Genomic DNA, 25,921 nt, shown 5'->3' with positions numbered 1-25,921 from the left:
CCATTACTCCCACGTGTGATGTTGGTTTACATCTGTGAGCTCAACATAACACCCTTGGTCAAGCACTGACTTTGGTGTCTATCAATTCTAGGTCTGAACCTGGCTCTTAAGTATCTGTGTAACTCAGTGACTCAGTTAATTCTTTATGCATCTCAATTTCCTCATCAGAAAAAATTATTATAGACACAATAACACAAATGTCTGACAAGGTGCCTGTCACAAGTTTAATATGCTATTATTGTACTAATCCTTAAGAAAACTGTGGTATGATTAAACCTGGTAATACATGAAGAATCCAGTAATTCCTGGCACATAGTAGGTGTGCAGTTTAATGAATGTTAAGACCCTAAAAACAAGAGCAATCTTACATGCTATCACACTATCAGTGCTAAGTCACTTCAGTCGTGTCCGACTCTCTGCGACCCCATAGACGGCAGCCCACCAGGCTCCCCTGTCCCTGGGATTCTCCAGGCAAGAACACTGGAGTGGGTTGCCATTTCCTTCTCCAATGCATGAAAGTGAAACGTGAAAGTGAAGTCGCTCAGTCGTGTCTGACTCCTAGCGACCCCATGGACTGCAGTGCAGCCTACCAGGCTCCTCCGTCCATGGGATTCTCCAGGCAAGAGTACTGCAGTGAGGTGCCATTGCCTTCTCCATCACACTATCAAAGTAGGAATCAAAAGTAAACCAGAAGCTCAGACAGGGGAGGGACTATAACCTAGGACACTCTTCTCAAGAGAGCGACATGGCAGCATATATCCAAGTTAAAAATGTGTATCTTGAGATTCAATGTAACCTTGTAACACAAAGAGATTCAGAGATAAGCCAGTGTTCATTAAAACACTTTTAATAAAACTTCAAAACGTACTTTAATATGTCCATCAACAGAGAAATACAACATAGCCCTAGAATATGGACATCAGAATATATCTTCAATTTATTAAGAGGTATAAAAATACAGAACAGTTTACAGACTATTATTCACATGCTAGGGGAAAAGATTTGTGAAACCTATTTTCCTAGAGCCTTAAAAAGTGTTCTTATAAATGTTTTGAAGAATTTGGGAAAAATAACTTTCTGATAATTCTTTCTGCAGAGAACAATCAACTTAGGAAAACAATGGATTTTAAACTAAATGTAACTTAAGAAATTATACTTTGTGTATATAATTACATCTTAAATTTTTTTACAGGAAAATAAAAACTCTTCTAGGAATCAATCCACAGAAAATAATCTGAAATGGATATGATCTGTGTATAAGGAGGCTTACATCATTTATATTAGTACAACTTATATCTTACTAATTTTTAAACAGCTTAGTACCCAATACTGGAGGACTGGTTCCAGTAATGGTGTATCAGTGTAAGTGATACTATATGGCTATTAAACACCACACTGCACAATAATTATTAAAATGGAAAATTCTCAATTCATCAAGTGAAAAGGATGTTATAACACAGTTATGTGCAATCTGATCAGTGTTAATAGTTGTTACCTTTAAATGGTAGGATTAGGGACTATTTTCCTTTTCCCCTCTTTAGACTGCTTTTTAATTTAGTAAAAGCATTTCTAATTTCCTACAATGATTATGTAATTACAAAAAATGCTGTTATAATACATGCTTATAGCTAACTTCAAGCTTTCTTTACAACCTGGACATTTATGTACCTATAATGCTAGTCCAGCTACTTTGGTACAAATCCAAGAAATACTGCAACCCGTCTGAAAAGTTAAAATGAGGTGAAAGCCATCATTTCCCAGGAATCTTAATAAAACGTTAAAGACACTACTGTGTTTATCAAAAGAATTTATTAGAAAATATTACATACTACATATCTGTTTAAAGAGTATTGTTTCAGTAGACAGCACTCCATCCTCATACTACAATGTCTCATGGACCATGGAGCAACCACTGTGCTTCTGAAGCTGCATCTTTTGGGTGAACATTTAGGTAGTACATACCGTGGCCATTCAAAAGAAGATAATGGAAAAACTGTCATTACCAGAGGGAAAAACAATCCAAATTTTTGGAATGTTAAAAGAACAAGTAGCTAATTTTAGTCTCAAAATTCTAGGCATCAGTATCGCCTAAACATCAGTCAATGTGACTAGTAAGTTAGAGGGACCAAGGTTCCAAAGATCAAGTTAATACTGAATCTTCATATATAACAAGAAATCTGCAACCCCACAAAGTGTCTTTACGTTTGTACACATGCAACGTAATGTAAATTTCTGATAAAAGAATGGGGAATGTTAAAAAGCAATGTATTTTTTTTAACATAAAGCATGCACTTTCTAATACATTCTTAAATATTTCAGAGTTGATTCTAGTCCAGTAATATTCTTATTTCAAGTGCAGTCTAACCAGTACCCCAACCAGATACAGAGTACATACCTGTTATTCAAAAAATGTGTATTAAGAATTCAATTAACTCATGGTACTGCTACCAAAGATATGAGACTTTAACTTTTGACCACATCATTTATTTTTTTCAAAACTTTTAAACATGTTTGCACAAGCTAAATGGTATAAAGCAAATTTTAAACTTGTCACCCAACTCCCAAATGTCACTGAAAGAAGACGTAGGAAAAATATGTTGTGTGATTAATCAACTTAGGCAATTTGCTACAAAATTTTCTAAGTGTGAACTAGCTTTAATCCAAAATCGGAAGTTCACAGAGCTGTTTTTTAGAAACAAATGTTCTAAAACTTTATAGAGTCCAAAACCAAAACAAATGAGGAGGTGTGTGTTGATAATTGAAACACTGTCTTAATATTTTATTAGAAGAAATATACTTCTAAAACTCTTGCCCTATCATAATCTTAACATAAACTTTAATTAAAAATATATATAAATCAGTAGAATACCATATTACAAACGCCCAGAAATGCACAATAAAGATCAGAAACTGCTTGGAAATATTTCTAACACTTTTTGGGATTATACTCATAATCATATAAAGATTATGAAGTAGCACAATCAGTACTGGGGCCAACATTTCAAAACTCGCCTATCAAAGCTAGCACCAGGAAAGTATCATACACATACAGCTGAGAAAACAGAAGAGCTTTACCTCAGAAGAGCGCAGTCCTGGAGTATTGCTTTCGCTATTTAGCTAGCATAAGGGTCAGCCTGTCTCACTGAGGCATTTATCTATCTTTGCGCCATTAACATCTGATCCAAAGTGCTCTCCAGTTATTTGGTATCTATTGACAATTGTTACTGGAATCAAACAGTTTATTGTGGAGTTAATCCATTTTTTCTTCCAAGATGCCAAATAAAATAATAAGGTAGAACATTTTAAATTTACTTTTAATAAAAATTAACATATTCTAGTACTTAAAAAAAAAAACACACCTCAATCTCTAGCCCCTGAAAGCCTTACCAACACTCCATTATTTAATTCCTCTCCTTTTTCCAAAACACAGGTTTTAATGTCTAGAATTTTGTAACATGGTTACCAAATTAACACTTTATTCACTGTAAAGCATCTGGAGATTTCCCAAGTGTAAGAAGAATTTCATTAGTGATTAACAGATGAGCAACAACGTGGAAGCCCCTGAAGCGAATATCATGATTTTGCCTTAGACCCAAGCAAGGGGGTCACGACTTAAAAGCAATTCTCCAGTTGGCACAAACAGATTACCATTTCTGATAAGCAGAAGATATTATGGAAGAACATAATTTTTACAAAGTCAACACTTTTTCCAAACAGGTCTTCTAAATTCAACAGAGCTGAGACTGCCAAAGCTGTAAATCGAGCAAATCAAACTGCTTCATCTCAACTGGGGAAAAGAAGGCACAAAAGAAAAACAAGCAGCGTTAACGTTCATTTGGTGACACAATAGTTGGACAGTGTTCTCAAGTTTTGAACACTGAATTTTACTTGTGATAGTATCTTCTACCTAAGCAATTTATTCAGATGTGTGCTTTAAAAATACATATTAAGAACCCTGCAATTGGTATGTTCTGTTATTAGAAATATTCTTCATGATAATACATTATTTATCTTTCTATAATTAGAGAGAAAAATCATAAGACCATTTTTTATTTTTAGCCTGACAGAATAAATGTATTATATATATCTCTTCCAAAACCAGTGCACTCTGAAGTTTCTAATTTATGCACTCCATTGTTCAAAAACCTGTACATCTTCCAGTATCCACAGTATAACACAGTCCTAGTAAAAATGCATATTCCTTTAAACCCTCTCCTTTCCCTTGAATTTTATTTGGGGGCAGGGGGATAGAGAGGAGGAAAAGATATAGGTATTGCGGTGCAGAACTATATTTATTTAGAACAAAACATTATATCCTACATTAAAAAAGATAATTTTATCAAAACCAAATTTCAATCACAGTTATGTATGATTTTTGTTAAAGGTACATGTTGAAATTGCACTTTGCAGATATCTCGCCAGTGTCCTTTCTAATGCTCCCATTTCAGCACATGTTTTTATCAGCAGACATAGGTTCTTCCAGAGTTTTCTTTTGGCTTCCCTTCCGTGAATATTTGTATTTGTCTACATAGGCTTTAACCAGATTTGCCACTTTAGTAGAATTTACTTCTCCACTCTTACTATGACACACCTATAAAAAAGAAGAGGGAATTTTTTTCATATTTAAAGGGATTAAAGGGAAAGTTCTTTGAAAAACAAATACCCCAGAGACATAATCAGACATTTTTACATGTTTCGTATCGCCTAGAAGGTATATATTTCATTTTCTCCAAAGGTAAAAAAGCTGACTAGCAGAAGCCACCTCTTACTATTTTAATTAGATTTAATTGAGCATACCTTTATTAAAATAGGGATGTTCAAAATAATACGTACATAACTCCACTAAAGCTATAACTTACTTTATCTACTGCTTTTCGTACAATCTCTTTATATTCTTCCTTGGTGATATCTTTATTTTGATAAAATGGCTTAATGGCCAATTTTACCTCCTGTGCTGCTTTTTCTTGAATTTGCAGTTTCTGATAAGAGGAAAATGTGTAATTATTATTTGCCCAATCACAAACTTTCAAAAAATTATTTAAAAATATAAAATTGAAAACACTGCACATTTACAAAGAACTGTTCCAATATTAGCATCATAGATATAAAATATTTATTTACTAACACAAATCACACATTTCTAAAAATAAACAAGAAATACAACCAGTAATTCAATGGGCACCAACATATGTAGACAGAATTCTTTAAATTGGAATCTAAGACTATCAACAGTAAATTCCCTTTACCACTTATACAACAGAAAACTGTTATTTTTTTATCATAATCATATGCAGAATTATGTAGGTTGCTCTCAACTTTGAACTTGCCTTGTCTGTCTTCGAGCTATCTGCGCTGGCTTCCACTGTAACACTTACTTTGCTTTCTGCCAATTTTACAGCAGCATTAGAAGCTTTGCTGTGACTTGATGACGCAGTATTACCAGAACTTGGTCCCTGAACTGTTCCCATATTTCCTGGGGCTGCTGTCGGAGCAGGCAAGACTGGTGTACTCATGTTATTACTTACATGAGAAGCACTAGGAATACCCTGTTTTAAAGAGGTATCATCAGTTAATGAATTATTTGTACTCAATAAAAGACGTTTAGTTACCTATTAGACATTAAAAAAAGAAAAAAATCAAGGCAATTTAATACTTAAGTACTTAGGAGAAACGTCTATTTCAGGTAATTTTTATCTAAAGGACTGTGAAGAAAAATGAGCAACATTCTTAAATAGAATCCCATCATGTCATGATGACTTTTAAAATATATATGTATTTGTAATGTTCTGACAGTACCACTAAAACCAACAAGGAGAAAAGCAGCATTAATGACAGTATCTTTCCTATAAGTATCTTTAAGGTAGGTACCCCACTTTAAAGATAGAAGAAAATAAGACAGTGAAGTCAAATGGCTTGCAGTGAGTTGATAGCAGAAAAAGACATAAGATCCCAAATTCCCACTTTCTGGCTCTTCCAACTGTATCCTGCTGCCAGGAATCTAGAATTTCTGGGACATAGACATGGAACAATAAAGCAACACAACCATTACAAGTTGTTATTCAAATTTACTATATGCCCAAGAGTCACTACTTTCTTTTTTTAGCATGATAAATCCATGAAAATGAAACACATACGGTAATGAACAGTCTGAACAAGACCAGTACAAGCTTTATCACAGTATCCAATCACAAGTTCCCAGTCCCTAAAAGTCCAATAAAATAGGGAAATTTTTTCAAGTGTCCATCACATGATTCTAGTTTGCCTCATACTCCGGTTTTCTTAAACTTACCAAAAAACTTGTTTGGATATCAGCACCAGCATATATGTAGCTTAGATTTGATAACGTATTCAGTTTCTTATTTGGGACTGGGAGGTTTGGGGAAGGACAGTGAAAGAGGAGTTGTACAGATTTACCATAAGTCTAATCAAATAAGCCACTGTATATGGATATCCAGCAAGAAGCCCTTTCTCGAGCATCCATCCCTAAGAGCTGAACGTTTACAATGGCGAATGTTGTCTACACTTGAGCGGCTGGAAACATACCTGCAACTGCTTTCCGTCTGGCTGTGAAGCAATGTAGCCGACCTGCTGGGACGGTGGGGGAGGGGGCGGTGGTGGCGGTAGTCCCTGAGATACACCGCCAGGAGCCGCCACCTGCATGAGAGGTACTCCTGTGTGCAGATGCAAGGGCAGCTGAGGATGAATGCTGAACGGACTGCGCTGGATGTTCATCAAAGGAGCAGGAACACCCACTGGGTATGGAAACATGTTCACAGGCTGGTGTGCACTCATGTGCTGCTGCATTGCATTCATCTGTGGCTGCATCATATTCATAGGTAGCTGAGAACCATCACCTTGTTGGTTTGTTTGGTCTTTCAGGTTAGACTCTATCAAAAGAAAAAAGACATGAAAAAAATCATGTTACAAATTTCCTTAGAGAAACAAAGAGCCACTGGTTACTGTAAAACTAAATACCAATTAACCTAAACCTATCCAATACTTCAGTTTAATCCTGTCATTCCTAAATAATGTGGGATGATTTTCTAACTGAAATAAATATTCAACCAAAATTATTTTTAAGAATAACTTTACACAATAACATTGGGCAACACTAGCAAAGAATTAGCAGTTCAAGAAACTTACTAGTAAAATAATCATAAAATTTAATTACTAACTTAGAAGGTTAATCACTTTTTAAAATCTTCAACAGCTCTTTTCTTGTGAAAAGTCAAGTCAAATGTTCTTAAGAAAAGTCAAGGAAGAATAAGTCTTTTTTAGCTGAGTGACTTATTAAACAACAATCAAAAAAATTCAAGTGCACACATATGATATAAATGAAATAGAATTTAAATCCTGCATAGAATTATTTCAAATCCCTCTACTGTAGCAAATTATACATAAAATATTTAGGTCTTTGGCAAGGTTGGGGGCAGGCATGGGGTGAAAAAAAATATACTGAAGTGTTTATTACATAAAATGAGGTTCAATTTAACATAATATTATAAACAGAGATCACTTCAATTCATACAAACAAGGTATTAAATTTATAATATCTTTCTTCAAATAAAAGTATTGGTAAATAAACGTGTTACCCTGTTCAGCTGTCTCCTCGTCTTGTCTCATCCATCCAGACTGTGGGCCTGAAGAACTCCTGCCTCGTCTGGAGTAGTAGTTCTGTACATCTGCTGGCAAAGTCTTTCTCACAGCCCAACTCGATGCAGACGTCCACCCTGACCTGTCGGCTGGTGTATCAAAGGAGAACTCTTGCTCACTTTTTCGTTTATAGGGCTGCTGCTCCACAAACTTGAAAGTCTCATTCCCTGAACTGTTTGAATTCCCTGAGAGGGGTTTTCGGTTTTGCCACCTGTTTTCATTTTGATCTGTGTAGGCAAAACCACCTCTGTGGTTACCTCTACCACGGTTACCTCTACCACGGTTAGACATCCAAGCTGAACTAAAGTTTTTATTCCAAGAATTCCCTGAATTCTCATTTCTGTTTTCTTCCCAATGAGAATCTTTTAACTTTTCTGGATTTCTGATCCTCGGATCAGGCCCAGAATTTATTTTTTCTGTTACCCAAGTGGGACAGTCATTTCTATGTTTGTCAGCAGAATTTGAATCATCAGCATCTGTATTAATGTCATTTTTTTCTTTTCTTGTATTTTCATTCTGTTTCTCCGAGTCACTCTTTCTGTATCGATCATTTCCTCGTGGACATCTCCAACCATCGTTTGCCCATCTCTCTTTCCATCGAGGAGAGTAACTGTCCCTGTCATTTCTACCAAATGATGAACCCTTACTTTTAGTTCTAGATCTTGATGGTGACCTTGACCGTGATCTGGATCGAGACCACCTTCTCATTCTCCTTTCTCTATCCCGGTCTCTCCTCGACCCATCTCTATCACTCTCTCTTTCTCTGCTCTGGGACCTGGATTTTTCTCTTGGGGAGGAATCTTTCACTCTGGACTGAGATCTTCTGTTCTCTCTTTTTGGGGAGAGTGACTCAGATCTTTTGCCTTCCTTAGCACTATCTCTTTTTGGAGACCGAGACTGAGATCTCCTCCTTTCTCTTGCACTATCCTTTTTGGGGGACTGAGAACGAGATTTTCTCCGACCTCTAACAGATTCTTTCTTAGGAGATGGTGATCGAGACTTCCTGCTGTCTTTTCCAGTTTCTCTTTTGGGAGATGGAGACTGAGACCGCTTCTTTTCTCGGGCAGTGTCTTTGTTGGGAGACCAAGTTGTAGATGGAGAGTGAAATCTAGATCTTCGCGTACGAGGCTTTTTGGCTTTATCTGTCGCATCCACTGGGTTTTCAGATGGTTGAGATACAGTTTCAACCTTTTCATTTGCAGGATCAGAAGATGACATATTCTTTTGGGAACTGTGCTCCACAGAATTTTCATTTACTTGTTTAGCATCAGCATTTACAGATGGTTCGATTTCAGATTCATTTTGGTCACTGCAAAATGAATCACATTCCATGGGTATCATTTCATTATTGTCCTCACTAAAATGCTTCTGAATCAGTGCAAGATGAGTTTTAGGCAATTCTGTAGATCTGGGATATTCAACCAAAGATTCAGTCTTTTCTTCTAAAGATTTGTCCAATTTGGTGTTAAGATTTTTTTTAAATAAACTATTTTCAGAGTCTTGAATACTACTGAGAGTTTCATTCCCTGAAGTATCACATGTTGCAATTATTTCTGCATCTTCATTTTCAACATGCCCAAGCAAAAGAAACTCTGAACTCTCAATAGATTTTGTGTCCACTGCTTGTATAACTCCACCCTCAGAAGATTCTAATTTGGGACTGTCAATAAGCTGTTCTGTTTTTACTGTAGAATCTCTAGGATCAATAATTTTTACTACAGGACTCTCCATAACTTTTTCTTCATTAACTATTGGCTCTGCATTCTCAGGTAACTCACATAAGTTTGATGCAGATTGGTATACTTCAATTTCAGATCCTGAACATGTAAGAGAATCATTTAGAACATGATCTATACATATATCTGCTTTTATTTCTGATTCTGAAGGTTCAGCTATTGGGTCTTGATTTTCCAATGGATCACTTCCTTTTTTGGAAGTACTTGCAGAAATCTCACTTTCCAGACATAAAACATTAGCTTCTATACTCGTATTCTCAACTTTTTGAACTTCCTCCTCCCCTCCAAGTAACACAGGAGGATCTTGGGTATCAGACTCAGAATGTAAAGTTTCTACTCTTTCCTCTGTATCATGGGTCTCGGTGCATTCTTCACTCTCTTTTAATGGCTCACTGCAACTTCTTAAGCCATTAGCAGATTCACTTTCTACATTTATCTGCACAGTGTTAATACTTTCTACATCTGATTGGTGTTCTTTCTCTAACTCAGGTGGTATGTCAGGTTCTGCTACTTCTTCATCAACTGAATCACTGGAAGATGATTTTTCAGGGGGAGGCACAGAGCTTCGAAGTTTCTTTTTCAATAAAGGTAGTTTTCTTCCTCTTCTTACAGACTTCCGTTTTGGAGCCTGCCTTGTTTGCTTCTCTGACTCACCGGAAGAGGAAACACTTACAGATGGATTATTGTTATCCGGGGCATCACACCCAGAAACATTTGATACTGGGGACCTCTGAGACTGACTGACTGGTTCAGCTCTTGTGTTACGTGTAGATCTTCTTGTAGGAGTTGCTGCTGCAGGTTTTCGTCTTGATCCTCTGGTGTTTGAGGTACCAGAAGTTTGCTTCTTCTCTTCCCCTTCTTGAGTATGTGCTAATGTATAGCCTTTGCAAGAAGTACCTAACAGTATACAAAAAGGAAAAAATAAATGTATGTTTCATCAAGTGATAAGAATTTGGCTTCAGCTTATTTTAGCATAAAATAGACATCTATAACAGAGTGAAAGCAAAATATACTTGTGAATCAAATTATTAATAAATGCATAGCTACTAACATCTGAGTAATACCAATTTTTGAAAGCTACTGAAATGAGTTATACCAAGATTTGAGTCCATGTGGGCAATTCTCTAGTGAAAAAATCAAAAGAAAATGTTTGGTCTGTTAATTGCCTTTTGCTCTATGAATCACTATTACCTAGGCAAAAGCAGGACACAACAGCTACCCACAAATAGTAAGGACTCGAACTATTTGTTCACAATTCATAGGAAGTATTACTTCTAAAAATCAGTGGTTTGAACACTGACCCCCTAAACAGAAAGGAAACTTCTAATCAGTTCCTCAAAGACATGAAGTTGTAATTTCCTAAAGTAAAAGGATTTTCTAGTTGCAACAATTTTAAAGTCAAGTCACTGTACAAATATTTATAGAAATATCTAGGACTCATTATCTATACCTTATTTTACAGCATTTCTAAGTCATCAACACTTATACTTTTCATGAGATTTAAAGAGGCTTAGTAATTTTTTTTTAACTAGAAAGAAATTAAAAAACTTTACCAAAATTTTCTAAAGATATGGTACTTGTTGGAAGAATAGTTCTTGGCAACACAGAAGAGATGAGAGGAAGGACTTCTATTTCAATATTCCAGGGTATAAAACTAATTCTGAAAATTTAAAACAAAATAAAGACATTTTTGTTTAAATAATAAAACCAGCAATTTAAAAGTATTAATTTTCCAAATAAGCTAGCAATATTAAAATATAGATGCTTAAATTATTTTTTGCCAAATTGCTAAAAATGTAAATTCAAGGTTACTCATACTAACCAAGATGGCTACCACCTGGCTACAAAAAATAAAAATATAAAAAACCTTCTAAAAGCATGCTTTTTCAATAAATTATTAGCAAAGTATTATCAAGGGCAAATTAATATATAGTAGTTGATTCTCATTTAAATAAGTTAATGCAATTATTTTGTCAAGAATTTTAACTTTTTTTCACTACTTTAAAAATACCAATTTGGATAATAAAATGTAGATAAGTAAAATACACAAATGAAATGTACAGATTTTAAGTGCACAGTGTGATGACTTTTGACCAATGTATACATATACCTGTATAACCACTACCCCAAATAAGAAATAGAACATTTCCACCATCCCAGAAAGCACATTCCTAATCCTTGTTCCCCATCCTATTTCCAGGCAACCAAAAAGATAATTTACTTGAGTTAATCAGATCAAGTTTTAAAGAAATTAGCAAGGTCAAAGGGGAATCAGTCCATAAATAAATAAAAACATAACAAAAACTGAAAGGAAAGCTCTGTCACTTAAATTTTGAATTTTTTGTTAGATTTATGTTTTTATGGCATGTATCAAGGCCAAAAATATCAAAATACATTTTTAAAAAGGAAAAAAGAACCACAACTGATTTCTATTGCTATGTTATATGCTAAAATTCCTCAATCTGAGGACGATGGCTCTTCAAAGTTCCCAGGATCCCTATGGATGCTCAGTTCCGTGCAGTTCAGTCGCTCAGTCGTGTCCGACTCTTTGCAACCCCATGAATCGCAGCACGCCAGGCCTCCCTGTCCATCACCAACTCCCGGAGTTCACTCAGACTCACGTCCATAGAGTCAGTGATGCCACCCAGCCATCTCATCCTCTGTCGTCCCCTTCTCCTCCTGCCCCTAATCCCTTCCAGAATCAGAGTCCTTTCCAATCAGTCAACTCTTTGCATGAGGTGGCCAAAGTACTGGAGTTTCAGCATTAGCATCATTCCTTCCAAAGAAATCCCAGGGCTGATCTCCTTCAGAATGGACTGGTTGGATCTCCTTGCAGCCCAAGGGACTCTCAAGAGTCTTCTCCAACACCACAGTTCAAAAGCATCAATTTTTTGGTGCTTAGCTTTCTTCACAGTCCAACTCTCACATCCATACATGACCACTGGAAAAACCATAGCCTTGACTAGATGGACCTTTGTTGGCAAAGTAATGTCTCTGCTTTTCAATATGCTATCTAGGTTGGTCCTAACTTTCCTTCCAAGGAGTAAGTGTCTTTTTACTTTATGGCTGCAGTCACCATCTGCAGTGACTTTGGAGCCCGAAAAAATAAAGTCTGACACTGTTTCCACTGTTTCCCCATCTATTTCCCATGAAGTGATGGGACTGGATGCCATGATCTTCGTTTCCTGAATGTTGAGCTTTAAACCAACTTTTTCACTCTCCTCTTTCACTTTCATCAAGAGGCTTTTTAGTTCCTCTTCACTTTCTGCCATAAGGGTGGTGTCATCTGCATATCTGAGGTGATTGATACTTCTCCTGGCAATCTTGATTCCAGCTTGTGCTTCTTCCAGCCTAGCGTTTCTCATGATGTACTCTGCATAGAAGTTAAATAAGCAGGGTGACAATATGCAGCCTTGACGTACTCCTTTTCCTATTTGGAACCAGTCTGTTGTTCCCTGTCCAGTTCTAACTGCTGCTTCCTGACCTGCATACAGGTTTCTCAAGAGGCAGGTCAGGTGCTCTGGTGTTCCCATGCTAAGACTCCAGTTACTGCAGTCACACCAAATCCACTGTCAGCTTCTTCCTACTCTTGACTCGTATTTGTTGTCAGGTCTCCTAACAAAAGACTATTTCATCCAGTCTAAGGTGAGATTCTGGAGGACGAAAGAAGCTTGAAAAACACTGTGCAACTTGCACATACACAAAAACATACAGCTCTAAGGGAAAATTTCATATTTTACATATCTGGACTTAGTCTGATTTTACATATTTATATTCCACTGTTACTCCTAGAGTATGAAGGCTCTATACAGAACTCCATTACAGTGATATATAAAAGTTATAGGAATGAATACAAAACTCTGGCAAGGAACTTAATCTTTACAGAGGAGCTTGATTTAAGTACATAGCATGTACCTAGCTAGCAATGTGCTAATAGTTTCAAGGCTTACACTAAGAGAGAAAAGGCTAGGCTATATAGAGAGTCATGAATGCAAGGGCAAAGTAGGGACTTGATCAAGCAGTTGTTTAGAATAACACTTCGGAGATGGAAGTGTCATGACAAAAGCAATGCTTCAGCTAACAACACACACGGAAGACTGGAATGGAGAAAAAGATAACAGAAGGATGAAAGATCTGAATGCTATTACTAATAATGAACCTTATCATTTAGGTGTTCTCCTTGTTAAAGAAATCAAATATTTACATTTATTAAACAAATAAATACAATATTCTTTATTTTTCAAGGGGTTCCTTAAATAGAGACCTTTCATTAGGCATCAGAAACACCAAGGTTTAATTGAACAAAACTTTCTTAGAAACATAACTATTGAATATCTCTGTATGTAAGATATTATTATCTTATGCACACATTAGCATTTAAACATTTTAGTAAACAATTTTTTTTACCTTCCAATTCCAGGTAATGTATCAGGAAACCATGACAATTCCAGTTCCTGTCTCTTCTGCCTAATCAAAGCACTGATCTCATTGACTTCTATAAATTCTGTACTAAAAGATAAATTTTAGATCCTCATCAGAATTCCAAAATTTTAAATTTTAAGTTCAGAATAACAATTGGGTTATATCATAAGTAACAGAAATTTTCATATCCAGCATTATAAGTAACATTAAAAAAAAGAAAGAAACTTTTTCTATCTAAACACTTTTCAAAATGGACCAATTCCTAAAGTAACTTAAACTTTTATATTACAAATAAAAATGGAACTAATCTGACTTGTAACCACTTTTAAAAAGTCAATTCAGACAAATATTATTATTGAAAAAAAGAAGTAGCACTATTTCCTTCCCATGAACCAAAGCAAAGAGCAGTTTTAGCCGAAATTCTAAGTGCAATAGTTTGCCATCTGAAACTACGCACAAGACAAAGGAAGAAAATAAAGGAGGCATGGTTATTTTTATAACCCAAAATAGGCCGAGTTCAGTTTTTTAAAAGGCTACTCAAATGTAATTGTTTTCTTTGGTACCTTGCCAGTCTTTAAAGTTAAATCGCAATCTTAATCTGTCTCGTTTATTCAACCAGGTCCATTATTTTTAAACCTCAACTTAATCTTCAAATTCCACAAATATCTACACATTATCTATCATACAGTCACAATGGATTAAAAAATGACTGGGTCTACTCTGAAAGGGTACCCCCATAATTTAACAGCTTAACAACTAACCTACGTCTCTATCATATAAAAACCTTGTGTACAACTTAATTTATTATTAAGGAAAAGGGAAGTCCACAGCAGTCACTGAATAATAGACGGTCACAAAATAAGGTTCTCTTTATTCGCCAAAAGAAACAAAAACAAAAAACAACATGGGCTTTCATAACATTGTTGGGCCAAGTTTAAATTTCTACCAGAAGTTAACTGCAATAAATAAAACATCAAATATATAAAAAAAATCAATTGAAAGTAAAAAATACTAACCAGTAAGCTGTACGGGAAAAAGAAGATTCTCCAGTGTGACTACTAGAAGAAAAGACATTGGAGAAAAAATTTCTGAAGCACTGATTTGTATATGGATTTGATCTTCGAGGCTAGAAAAGTAAAATGAGGTTGGTGAAACAGCAAAAAAAAAAAAAAACACCCTTCTGTAATAGGTAGGACATAGTTACATTTAAATATTTTGATGTACCTGAGGCACCAGAGTTATGTACTAAACAACCATAAATTGTTATTATCTAAGAAAAAAATTTTTTATTTCAACAAACCTTGTTTGTCTTTATTATTGAATTTTTCTTTCCTCCCATTTCACTGTATTTAGAGTTTCCTGTACAAAGACACAAAAAGATCTTGCCTTAATTTTTATTTTAAAAGGTTTTAAACCAGTACTAATACTGGCATATTGATAAGAGAAGGTTAAAATATGTATAAAAATTGCATTTAAAATAATAGTAACTGCATTTATATATTTTCCAAATGCTAGTTTTATCTTGGTAAGCCACAGACAAAAGGAAAATATAAGAGGCCACAATACAGAAAACTAGTGAAGCATGTAAAATGGCTAGGCTTAGAACATTAAGTACCAAAATTTTAGTCAATATGTTCTGGCACTACGTGCAAACTTAAACTGTCTTGTAATATGAAGCATATAAAAGAAATCAATTTATGTAATATCAATACACTTTATATGTCCTTTCCAGTTACGACCTAAACGATAGGCACTATTAACTCACCTCAAGTAGGAGCTGACCAGGGGAACTGAAACCACCAGCCCTTGTCAACCATAAAGTACCATTTAATCACCAACTTCAACAAGTACCCTCACCATCCTCCTCAAATTGTATGGAATTAGGAAAAGTAGAAATCTTATTAAAACAGCTTTCTGCTATAGCAATGTTTTTGGTTGTATTGCTTATGGCTTGGTTTTTGGTTTTACATGTCCATTTCTATGGATACGTTCTTCCAGGTTAAAAAAGATAAAGGACAAATAGCTCCTGCTAACCATAAAAACTGTTAAAGATTACTGCTCTTGGTTTTTCTTTACCATAAAGTCTGTTTTATTAGTCATCACCACGTATGAATACACTTGTCTGCAATACACTGCTGCTGGTACTGCCATTGCTCTCTCCTCAGAACTCTGGGTAGACAGTACAAACGATAACTGGTCTTTCAATCTTCAGCCAAGCTTGTCTCAAAAAGGCCAATCTAACTTTGTTCAAAATAAATCAGCCTAACTGGGAGGCCAAGTTCCTGCTACTGCAAGATTATAAGTATTTTGGGTTTCTTTCGTCAGTCCAGTTGGTAATAGCCTACTTTCTACTAAACAGCATACTAACTTTAAGTTACAATACAACAGCTGTTTGGTTTCATGCTATTATCACACATGTCCCACCCAGAACAGCTGTAACAAATGACATTTCATACTGGGGAGAGGACATTTTCATATTGCCAACATCTACTGGATCATCGAAAAAGCAAGAGAATTCCAGAATTCCAGAAAAAGTATTTCTGCTTTATTGACTATGCCACAGCCTTTGACTGTGTGGATCACAATAAACTGTGGAAAATTCTGAAAGAGATGGGAATACCAGACCACCTGACTTGCCTCTTGAGAAATTTGTACGTAGGTCAGGAAGCAACAGTTAGAACTGGACATGGAACAACAGACTGGTTCCAAATAGGAAAAGGAGTACGTCAAGGCTGTATATTGTCACCCTGCTTATTTAACTTCTATGCAGAGTACATCATGAGAAACGCTGGGCTGGAAGAAGCACAAGCTGGAATCAAGATTGCCGGGAGAAATATCAACAACCTCAGATATGCAGATGACACTACCCTTATGGCAGAAAGCAAAGACGATTAGCCTCTTGATGATAGTAAAAGAAAGGAGTGAAAAAGTTAGCTTAAACATTCAGAAAACTAAGATCATGGCATCCGGTCCCATCTCTTCATGGGAAATAGATGGAGAAAGAGTGGAAACAGTGGTAGATTTATTTTGGGGGGCTCCAAAATCACTGCAGATGGTGACTGCAGCCATGAAATAAAGACGCTTACTCCTTGGAAGGAAAGTTATGACCAACCTAGACAGCATATTAAAAAGCAGAGACATTACTTTGCCAACAAAGGTCCAGCTAGTCAAGGCTATGGTTTTTCCAGTGGTCATGTATGGATGTGAGAGTTGGACTGTGAAGAAGGCTGAGTGCCAAAGAACTGATGCTTTTGAACTGTGGTGTTGGAGAAGACTCTTGAGAGTCCCTTGGATGGCAAGGAGATCCAACCAGTCCATCCTAACGGAGATCAGTCTTGGTTGTTCATTGGAAGGACTGATGGTGAAGCTGAAACTCCAATACTTTGGCCACCTCGGGCGAAGAGCCGACTCATTGGAAAGTCCCTGAAGCTGGGAAAGATTGAGGGCAGGAGGAAAAGGGGACAACAGAGGATGAGATGGTTGGATGGCATCACCGACCCAATGGACATGGGTTTGGGTGGACTCCGGGAGTTGGTGATGGACAGGGAAGCCTGGCGTGCTGCAGTCCATGATGTCGCAAAGAGTCGGACACGACTGAGCGACTTAACTGACTGGGGAAAGGAGTGCTGATGGAGTTCCAGGAATTTATCTTCTTACCCCTCATTATATATTTAAAAGATGATACTGATTTTTTTTTAAATGATTAAAGAAGCCAGGAATAAAAATGTGATAGGTACCCAACCACAATCTCAGAAGTAACAATTTCATTCAACTAAACCGAGATTTGCTACACTGTAGGTACACTGCAGTTTTTAAGCCCTAAGGGTGCTGAGTTGTTCTCGATCAGGTTTTGTTCACTCAATACTGAAGGAGTACATACAGTTTACACAGCACTCCTTCACTTGGAAGCCTCTGTTGGGAAGCCACCACTTCCCAACGCTCTCTATGGGAAGAACTGTTACTTTTCTGGCCAATGCGAAGTATGAAAATCTAGTCCCAAAGATATTTCACATATTTCTGGCTAATTCTCAGGTAATTATCGAGCAGTTCCAATTGTGGATTTGTCTAAATTGTGGTTTCCTAGAGATCATTTCACATGTTCACTTACTAATCTATCCTTTGGACAACAGTGATACATCTTTTCATATTTATCAAAGTAATGCATATACATACTTTAAGAAGTCAAACAGCACCTCTGGACTTAAAAACATTACAGCAATTCTCATTCTTAATTCAGCTCCACCAAAGCACCCATCACATGTTCATACTACTCTGGGCTTTCCTGGTGGCTCAGACGGTAAACAGGGACACCAAGGTTCAATCCCTGGGTCGGGAAGATCACTGGGAAAAGGGAATGGTTACCCACTCCAGTATTCTTGCCAACAGAACTCCATGGACAGAAGAGCCTAAGGGCTACAGCCCATAGGGTCACAGAAGAGTTGGACACAACTGAAAAAGATATAGACACTACTCTACCTTGTTATTTTTGGTTTCAGGTATTTCCCTTAAAAAAAAATTTTTTTTTCCTCCAGAAGATAAGACTTCTGCTCTTCCACAAATGTTTTTTACCCGCACTGTGCAACACAAGGAACTGACACCACCAGGGGAAGGACAGAATCTTAACCACTGGATCACCAGGGACGTCTCCAAATGTTCTTTTTGATATACCAACATTTGATGTAAGCAATGTTGCATTATAGTAACTATATAAACATTCTCAGCAAGACCATGTATTGAATTACAATTACTTTTTTTGTACAACTTCTTCCTTTTCCTATGGTTAATGATGCCTTTTTCTTGTCTTTCAGTTCAGTTCAGTCGCTCAGTCATGTCCGACTTTTGTGACCCCATGGACTGCAACACGCCAGGCCTCCCTGTCCATCACCAACTCCCAGAGTTTACCCAAACTCATGTCCATCGAGTCAGTGATGCCATCCAGCCATCTCATCCTCTATTGTCCCCTTCTCCTCCTGCCATCAATCTTTCCCAGCATCAGGGTCTTTTCAAATGAGTCAGCTCTTCGCCCGAGGTGGCCAAAGTATTGGAGTTTCAGCTTCACCATCAGTCCTTCCAATGAACACCCAGGACTGATCTCCTTTAGGATGGACTGGTTGGATCTCTTTGCAGTCCAGTCTTCTCCAACACCACAGTTCAAAAGCATTAATTCTTCGCCACTCAGCTTTCTTTATAGTCCAACTCTCACATCCATACATGACCACTGGAAAAACCATAGCCTTGACTAGCTGGACCTTTGTTGGCAAAGTAATGTCTCTGCTTTTTAATATGCTGTCTAGGTTGGTCATAACTTTACTTCCAAGGAGTAAGCGTCTTTTAATTTCATGGCTGCAGTCACCATCTGCAGTGATTTTGGAGCCCCCCAAAATAAATCTACCACTGTTTCCACTGTTTCTCCATCTACTTCCCACGAAGTGATGGGACCAGATACCATGATCTTAGTTTTCTGAATGTTGAGCTTTAAGCCAACTTTTTCAGTCTCCTCTTTCACTTTCATCAAGAGGCTCTTTGGTTCTTCTTTACTTTTTGCCATAAGGGTGGTGTCATCTTGTTTTTATGTTGTATTATCTGTCATTAATTGAACTAACTCTACAACAAAAGTATAGATCTCTTAATACATTCAAATACATCAATTCATCCATCAGGTTTGTTCCTCATTCTCTTGGAAACACTTTTCCTCTGCCCTGCTCCAATTTGAACTGGTAACTCTCTAAAAGCTGCTGCTCAACTGTCATTCTGGGACTGTCCTCTATTACAATCCCCCCTTTTACCTGGGTCAGAACGCATTTTCTTATGGTTTTTTCCCTCCTTTTCTGTTTCTTTTAGGAACTCATTTTTCTGAGTCTCACATTGTTCCTTTGTTTACTTTCTCATTAAGTGACACAGACATATCCTCCAGTATAATGAGAAAGGATGTTTGAGAGTGAATTTTTGAGCTCTTAATGTATTTAAAAATATCTTTATATTGCCCTAACACTTGACTGATGGTTTGGTTGTATATTAAATTTCTAGGATAATAATTAAGGTAGTGCTCCACTGCTTCACCTGTTATTGGCAACATTCTTTTACACATGGTCTGTTTTCTCTCTCTAGAAACTCTTCAAATATATGCAGAGTCTAGAATTCTATCAGTGTAGTTCACTCCTTGTTTACAACTCATCTTCTACTTCCATTCAACTTTTTAAACTTCAGCTATAATATTCTTAATTTCCAAAACTTTTCTTATCTTAGTCTTTTCTTACCTCATTAATGAAATATTCCTTCTCTTATCTCTGAGGATATTAATTTTCACATAACTCCCTGTTGCCTAGCACTGGGTTTGTTCCATCAGGTTCCTTTTCTTTGTCTATGTGTCCACCTCTATTACCTGGAGGCTCCCTCACTCTCTGGTGGTCCCTGACTGTTTGTGGAACACTAAGATACTGACTGAGAACAATGTGGATGCGTGGTCAGTGCCTTTCAATGGGTTTCACTGTAGGGTGATAAAGCAGAGAGACCTGGCTATTTCATTCAAAAATTTCCAAATGGCAGTATCTCCAAGTCTTTTAAAGCAGGCGCAGTATTCTGGAAGATATCAATACCTTCTATCTTTTTCACTTTAGGAACAAGCAACACTGCAAGAGCTTTGGGAAATGATCATAGGTAGGGAGGTAGAGACCTCAACATTTGCTTGAATTTGCTTCTCTTTACTCTGTTGTTTCCTCTACCCTCATTCGTGCTAGAGTTTAATCTGATTTAATTACTCATTTAGAGAGTAAGCCTCCTGTTTGCTTGGGTAGACTCCCTTACCCTGTAGAGACAAAAATCTGCAGGATAAACTGCTCCTTTAAAAATTTTAACCAATTCTGTTTTCAGCACCACCCCCTACACCTGCTTTCAGATATAACGCAGGTCCCCAGACCAAAGACTAAGGTTCCACGGTGTGTGAACTGATTTGATTCTCAATGTCACTCTCCATGAGAGGTTTGGGTTTCAGCTTTCTACTAAGACAGTTTACTATTAATATGCACCTCAAACAACCATTTTCAAGCTTCTATTTTGTGGACATCTTTCATCAGCTCAGCTGTCCTCTCCAGTTTTGTTTTGTGGCTTAAATTTTTATTTTGATTCCTTTATGGTCTTTTCTATAGGGTTCTGAGAGGGATCAGAGAATTAAACAAGTGCTCAATCTGTTATGCTTACCTGAAACTTATTTTTTTTAATTTAGTGTATCTGAAAAGACGTTTCAATGACAACATCTTTTTCTGTAAAACAAACCAGTATAATAAAGGCTCTGATCTTAGAGCCCAGTAGTACTTGGCAGGTACCCAATTAAAATTTGATTAATTGATTCCAAATTAACAGAGTCATAATTACATGGATTTAGTATGTACTTAGGGAAGTAGTCCATTAAGAAATGTCTTAAAAAGGGATACTTTTTATAAACTGTATCAGTTATAAACTATTAGCCCAAATCAAAGACTATTATGTTCATTCCAAGAACAAAGGAGGTATTAAAAAAAAAAAGAAGTATAGAAACTCTCAGTTATCTAGTATGACTAAAGAACGAGAGTGACATTTTCTTATCAGATTTGTCAAAAGGTATGCTAACATTTTACAATACAGTGAGACAACACCATGTTCACTAAATGAAGAAAGTAAAGTTTATACAATTATATCAGAGTCACAGATGATTTAATAGAAAAACTAATACAAAACCCAAATGGCTCAACTTCCAAAAAAATTATCTATTAGGCCTGCTGGAGTTTTAACTAATGTTATTCTAATAATTTCTAATCCAAATAAAAGAATTTCACAATTTCATACACTCTATTCATTAGTTTTAGTACATATCATATAAAGATAATAACCTAAAGGAGAAAGTCACACATGAATATTCAAAGAACAGCCCCTCCTCACTTTGAAAAACTTGAAAAAATTAGATACTAAACCTCACTGCTTCTGAAATCTACCATTAAAACACAATATTTCCTCAAGAAGTTCTTTCATAAAAATAAATTTAAATTGTCCTTTGGGCAACCATGGTTCCTACTCAGTCTAACTGGATAAATACATTAAAATGTACTTAATTTGCACAACTTCCCACTAATTCTACCTTCACCATACCTTTCATCTTAATTCCTTTCTCAGTTCAAATGCCTACATTTAAGAGTCCAAGGTTGCTTCCTTCTTGCATGACAGATTCATTAGTGCCCCTCAACTTTTGAGACAATTACGAGTAACACTTACAGATTCTCTTAATTTTCTAATGAGGCCCTTTGTTAATAAAACAAAGTGCTAAGGTTTCTAAGAAACCTCATAATTAATGCAAAAATTCAAGGTTAAAACTCAAGCTCTACAGCTATTCCTGAAGCTATGATTTACAAACTTAAGTCTAAGAAATAAAAAACTATTATCTATTACATTTCTGAAAGGATACACAAAATAAAGTTAACTGGTCTGCTAAGCAGGGAGCAGACATTCGGCTCTTTATATCAAGCCATTAGAAAAAGGCAATAATCTGAATTATAAAGATTGTAGACAACCTCAAAGTGAGAGGCTTATGGTGAGTAACAAAATCATGCTTTAGCAATATTCCATAGCGGGAAGAGGCATTAGACATGGAGTAGAAGACTGGATCAAATTCTGTCTGCTCCAACTCTGTGATCTGGCCAAGATATTTAGCCTTTTAAAACTGTTTTAAAGTTTATAATTATGAATGATTTTGAACATTCCATAAAGTATTAAAAATTACACCTACAGAACAGTAACTGTTAACTTTTAGTTATTTTACTTTTATATTCATCTCTTTGTTTCTGCTGTTTGTTACAGGCATAGATCAGTTACCTTTTTATTATCAGGTAGTTATAGCCAAAGACAATCAAATACTAAGTACTTAACTACCATTACTACCTTGATACTCTGGAAAATGCCACATAGAAAACAATCACTATTCACAACTTTAAAACTTAACGAGAAAAAACACACACACACACACAAAAACAAGCTAATATACTATATTTCATTGAAGTTTATTTTAAGAACTTGAATTATTTATGTACCATTATGAGAGGATAATGGCCAATTAAACTCTCAGGGTACATTTTTTTTTAATTACAGAAAATTTCAAACACAAAATAGAACATTATAATGAAATCTGATTATACCCATATCCCAGTTTCGCAAACTATAAACATCCTATCATATTCATGCATATCTATTTCAGTAGATAACTAACTTTAAAAGATGTGTTCTGTGGGGGAAGATATCAATAAACAAAATACATCCAATAACTCCTTATTACCAAATACCTAATCTTCAATTTTCTCCAACTGTCCATAAAGTTATCTTTTACTTTCCTTTTACAACATATTAGAATAAGGATCCAAATAATCCAGTTGTGACTGGTTCAATGTTTCTATCATCTCTTTTAATCCACAGGCTCCCACTCCCACTTCTAAACTCTCTCCAATTTTTTGACAGAAGAAATCAGGTCATTTGTCTGTGGTCTCTATGTTTTGCTGATTTACCTCCTTGTTGTCACTTAACATGCATCTCAGTCTCTGTATGTCTTATAAATTAGTAGTTAGATTTCTTAACTGGATGCAGGTTTTGTTTTTTGGGTTTCTTTTTCTTTTTTTCCTTTCATCACACTATTGCATATTTGTACTTACTTCCATAAGGAAATATTTAATAACAGCTTCCCTGATAGCTCAGTTGGTAAAGATCCACCTGCAATGCAGGAGACCCCGGTTTGATTCCTGAGTCAGGAAGATCTGCTGGAGAAGGGATAGGCTATCCACTCCAGTATTCTTGGACTTTCCTTGTGGTTCAGCTGGTAAAGAACCCACCTGCAATGTGGGAGACCTGTGTTCGATCCCTGGGTTGGAAAGATCCCCTGGAGAAGGGAAAGGTTACCCACTCCAGTCTTTGGCCTGGAGAATTCCATGGACTGTATACTCCATGGGGTCACAAAGAGTTGGACACAACTGTATGACTTTCACTTGCACTTACTGATCACTGCCTAAATGCTGTGATGCTCATTTACAAAATGCTGATGTTCAAATTCCATAATTTTCAATTACTTGCTGAAATATTTCTATAAGAAATGAACTTTCCTTTACCTTGATGTACATTTTCAATTACCTTGATGTATAGCTTATATAAAAAAGGCAAGGTAGATGTTTGTATCTTTTTTCATATATTGGCTTTAAAAATGAGTCTAAACCAACACAATGTTATAAAGCAATAATCCTCCAATTAAAAAATAAATTTAAAAAGTGAGCTAACTTCCTAGTATCCTCTAAAACAGACCAATTAGTCTGCTTATTTACTTACTGATAAGGTAGCATGATGAACTCATGAACTTTGACAAATCTGACAGGTTTCAATGACTGTCCCTCTTCACAGTTACTGAATATTATTACCCCTTTTGATGCTTAAATTGTTCCATTTTTGGCTAGAAGGAACCCAATCTATTGTTGATTCTTATTAAATCTATAGTTGATTCTTGTTCAATGCATTGTTGATGCTTGAGACTTTTTGTTATAATCCTAGCACTGCTTTGAAAGTTTCTTTGAGCTCTATTAGAAAGACAATGTTCGAGGCATATCTCATTTATTTACTACCTCAAACCTGGAAACATTTACTTATTTCAAGGAGCCCTGGTTCTTTTATTTGGAAAACACAAACTGGGCATCAGAACTGGGTCACAGTGTTTTCTTACCACTTAGAATTTTTCTGAATTACTGAAAAAGCCCTTTTGGACTATGCAGTGGGTTGAAAGTGTCACCCCTCCCCCCAAAAAAAAATTCATGTCCACCTGGAACCTCAGAATATGACACTTAGAAATACAGACATGGCATACACAATTAAAGAAAGATTGACATGAGATCATACTGGATTAGAGTGGGCACTGAAACCAATGAGTATGTCCTTATCAGAGACAAAGAATGATAGAGACACACAGAGCAGAAAACCATAAGACGACAGATGCAGAGATTCCAGAGATGCAGCTACAAGTCAAAGGATGTGAAGGACTGCCAGGAGCCACCAGAAATTACGGCAAGAGGCAAGGAAAGAATCTTCCCTAGACCCCACAGAGGGAGCAAGGATCTGCCAACACCATGACTTCAAACTTCTAACCTCCAGGGGCGGTCCTAAGATGGCAGAGGAACAGGACGGGGAGACCACTTTCTTCCCCACAAATTCATCAAAAGAACACTTGAATGCTGAGCAAATTCCACAAAACAACTTCTGAATGCTGGCAGAGGACATGAGGCACCCAAAAAGGCAGACGTCTAACCTCCAGAACAGTGAAGAAGTAAGTTTCTGTGGCCTCAAGTCACCAAGTTTGTAGTGAATTCTAATAGCAGCCCAAGCAAACTAATGCAGACATAGTTTCTTTTTTAACTAATAAAAATGAATATATGAGTACATAATAAATTGGTTAAGGCTTCATAAACCTTCATTAATGCAGAATCCAATTTTTTCTAACTACTTTTCATCCCAAGTTTGTTGATAACCATTTTTCCAACAGTATCATCCTCTATGCTATCCAGAACAGTGGTGATTTGCAGAAAATATAGTCAATAAATACGTAATATCTTTGTATAATGACAGTTGGTAAATGGACTATCATGGTGATCATTTAAAAATGTACAGACATATCAAATAATTATGTGTGTACCAGGAACTAACACAGTGTTGTGGGTCAACTGTATTTCAAAAAGAAACAATCAAACTCAAAGAAAAGAGATGGTGGTGACAGGCAGTGACAGGAGGAGGAACTGATGAAGGCAGTCAAAAGGTACAAACTTCTAGTTGTAAGTACTAGGAATGTAATGTACAAGCAGGATAAATGTAATTAACACTCCTGTATGTTATACCTGAAAGCTGTTAAGAGAGTAAATCCCAAGACTTCTCATCAGAAGGAAAAAAATTTTTTTATTTATGTTGTAACTATATGAGATGAGATGATGGATGCTTACTAAACTTTCTGTGATAATCATTTCATAATTTTCAGTTCAGTTCAGTCGCATCCGACTTCTCCGTCTATCACCAACTCCTGGAGCTTACTCAAACTCATGTCCATTGAGTCAGTGATGCCATCCAAC

At 36.3% G+C, this 25,921-nt stretch overlaps 1 protein-coding gene across 4 annotated transcripts in view; it reads right to left on the bottom strand.

Moving 5' to 3' along the window:
• Positions 1 to 1,790: 1,790 nt before the first annotated feature.
• The window catches only part of SCAF11 (SR-related CTD associated factor 11), a 94,389-nt gene continuing 70,258 nt past the window's right edge, over positions 1,791 to 25,921 (bottom strand). For 2 of the 4 annotated variants that reach the window (XM_019960742.2, XM_019960744.2), the window contains 9 exons: positions 15,112 to 15,170; positions 14,828 to 14,937; positions 13,797 to 13,898; positions 10,943 to 11,049; positions 7,593 to 10,286; positions 6,544 to 6,887; positions 5,328 to 5,546; positions 4,860 to 4,979; positions 1,791 to 4,591 (listed from right to left, as the gene is read on the bottom strand). In XM_019960742.2, coding sequence (XP_019816301.2) covers positions 4,445 to 4,591; positions 4,860 to 4,979; positions 5,328 to 5,546; positions 6,544 to 6,887; positions 7,593 to 10,286; positions 10,943 to 11,049; positions 13,797 to 13,898; positions 14,828 to 14,937; positions 15,112 to 15,170 — 3,902 coding nt within the window. In that variant the 3' untranslated portion in view covers positions 1,791 to 4,444. The remainder of the gene's footprint in view (positions 4,592 to 4,859; positions 4,980 to 5,327; positions 5,547 to 6,543; positions 6,888 to 7,592; positions 10,287 to 10,942; positions 11,050 to 13,796; positions 13,899 to 14,827; positions 14,938 to 15,111; positions 15,171 to 25,921) is intronic. The other 2 variants (XM_019960743.2, XM_070788569.1) reach the window with 2 other exon arrangements.

The sequence above is a fragment of the Bos indicus genome, chromosome 5, assembly GCF_029378745.1.
Source record: "Bos indicus isolate NIAB-ARS_2022 breed Sahiwal x Tharparkar chromosome 5, NIAB-ARS_B.indTharparkar_mat_pri_1.0, whole genome shotgun sequence".
Classification (NCBI taxonomy): domain Eukaryota; kingdom Metazoa; phylum Chordata; class Mammalia; order Artiodactyla; family Bovidae; genus Bos; species Bos indicus.
The sequence above is the reverse complement of the archived record's forward strand: the minus strand, read 5'-3'. Positions and strand labels throughout refer to the sequence as shown.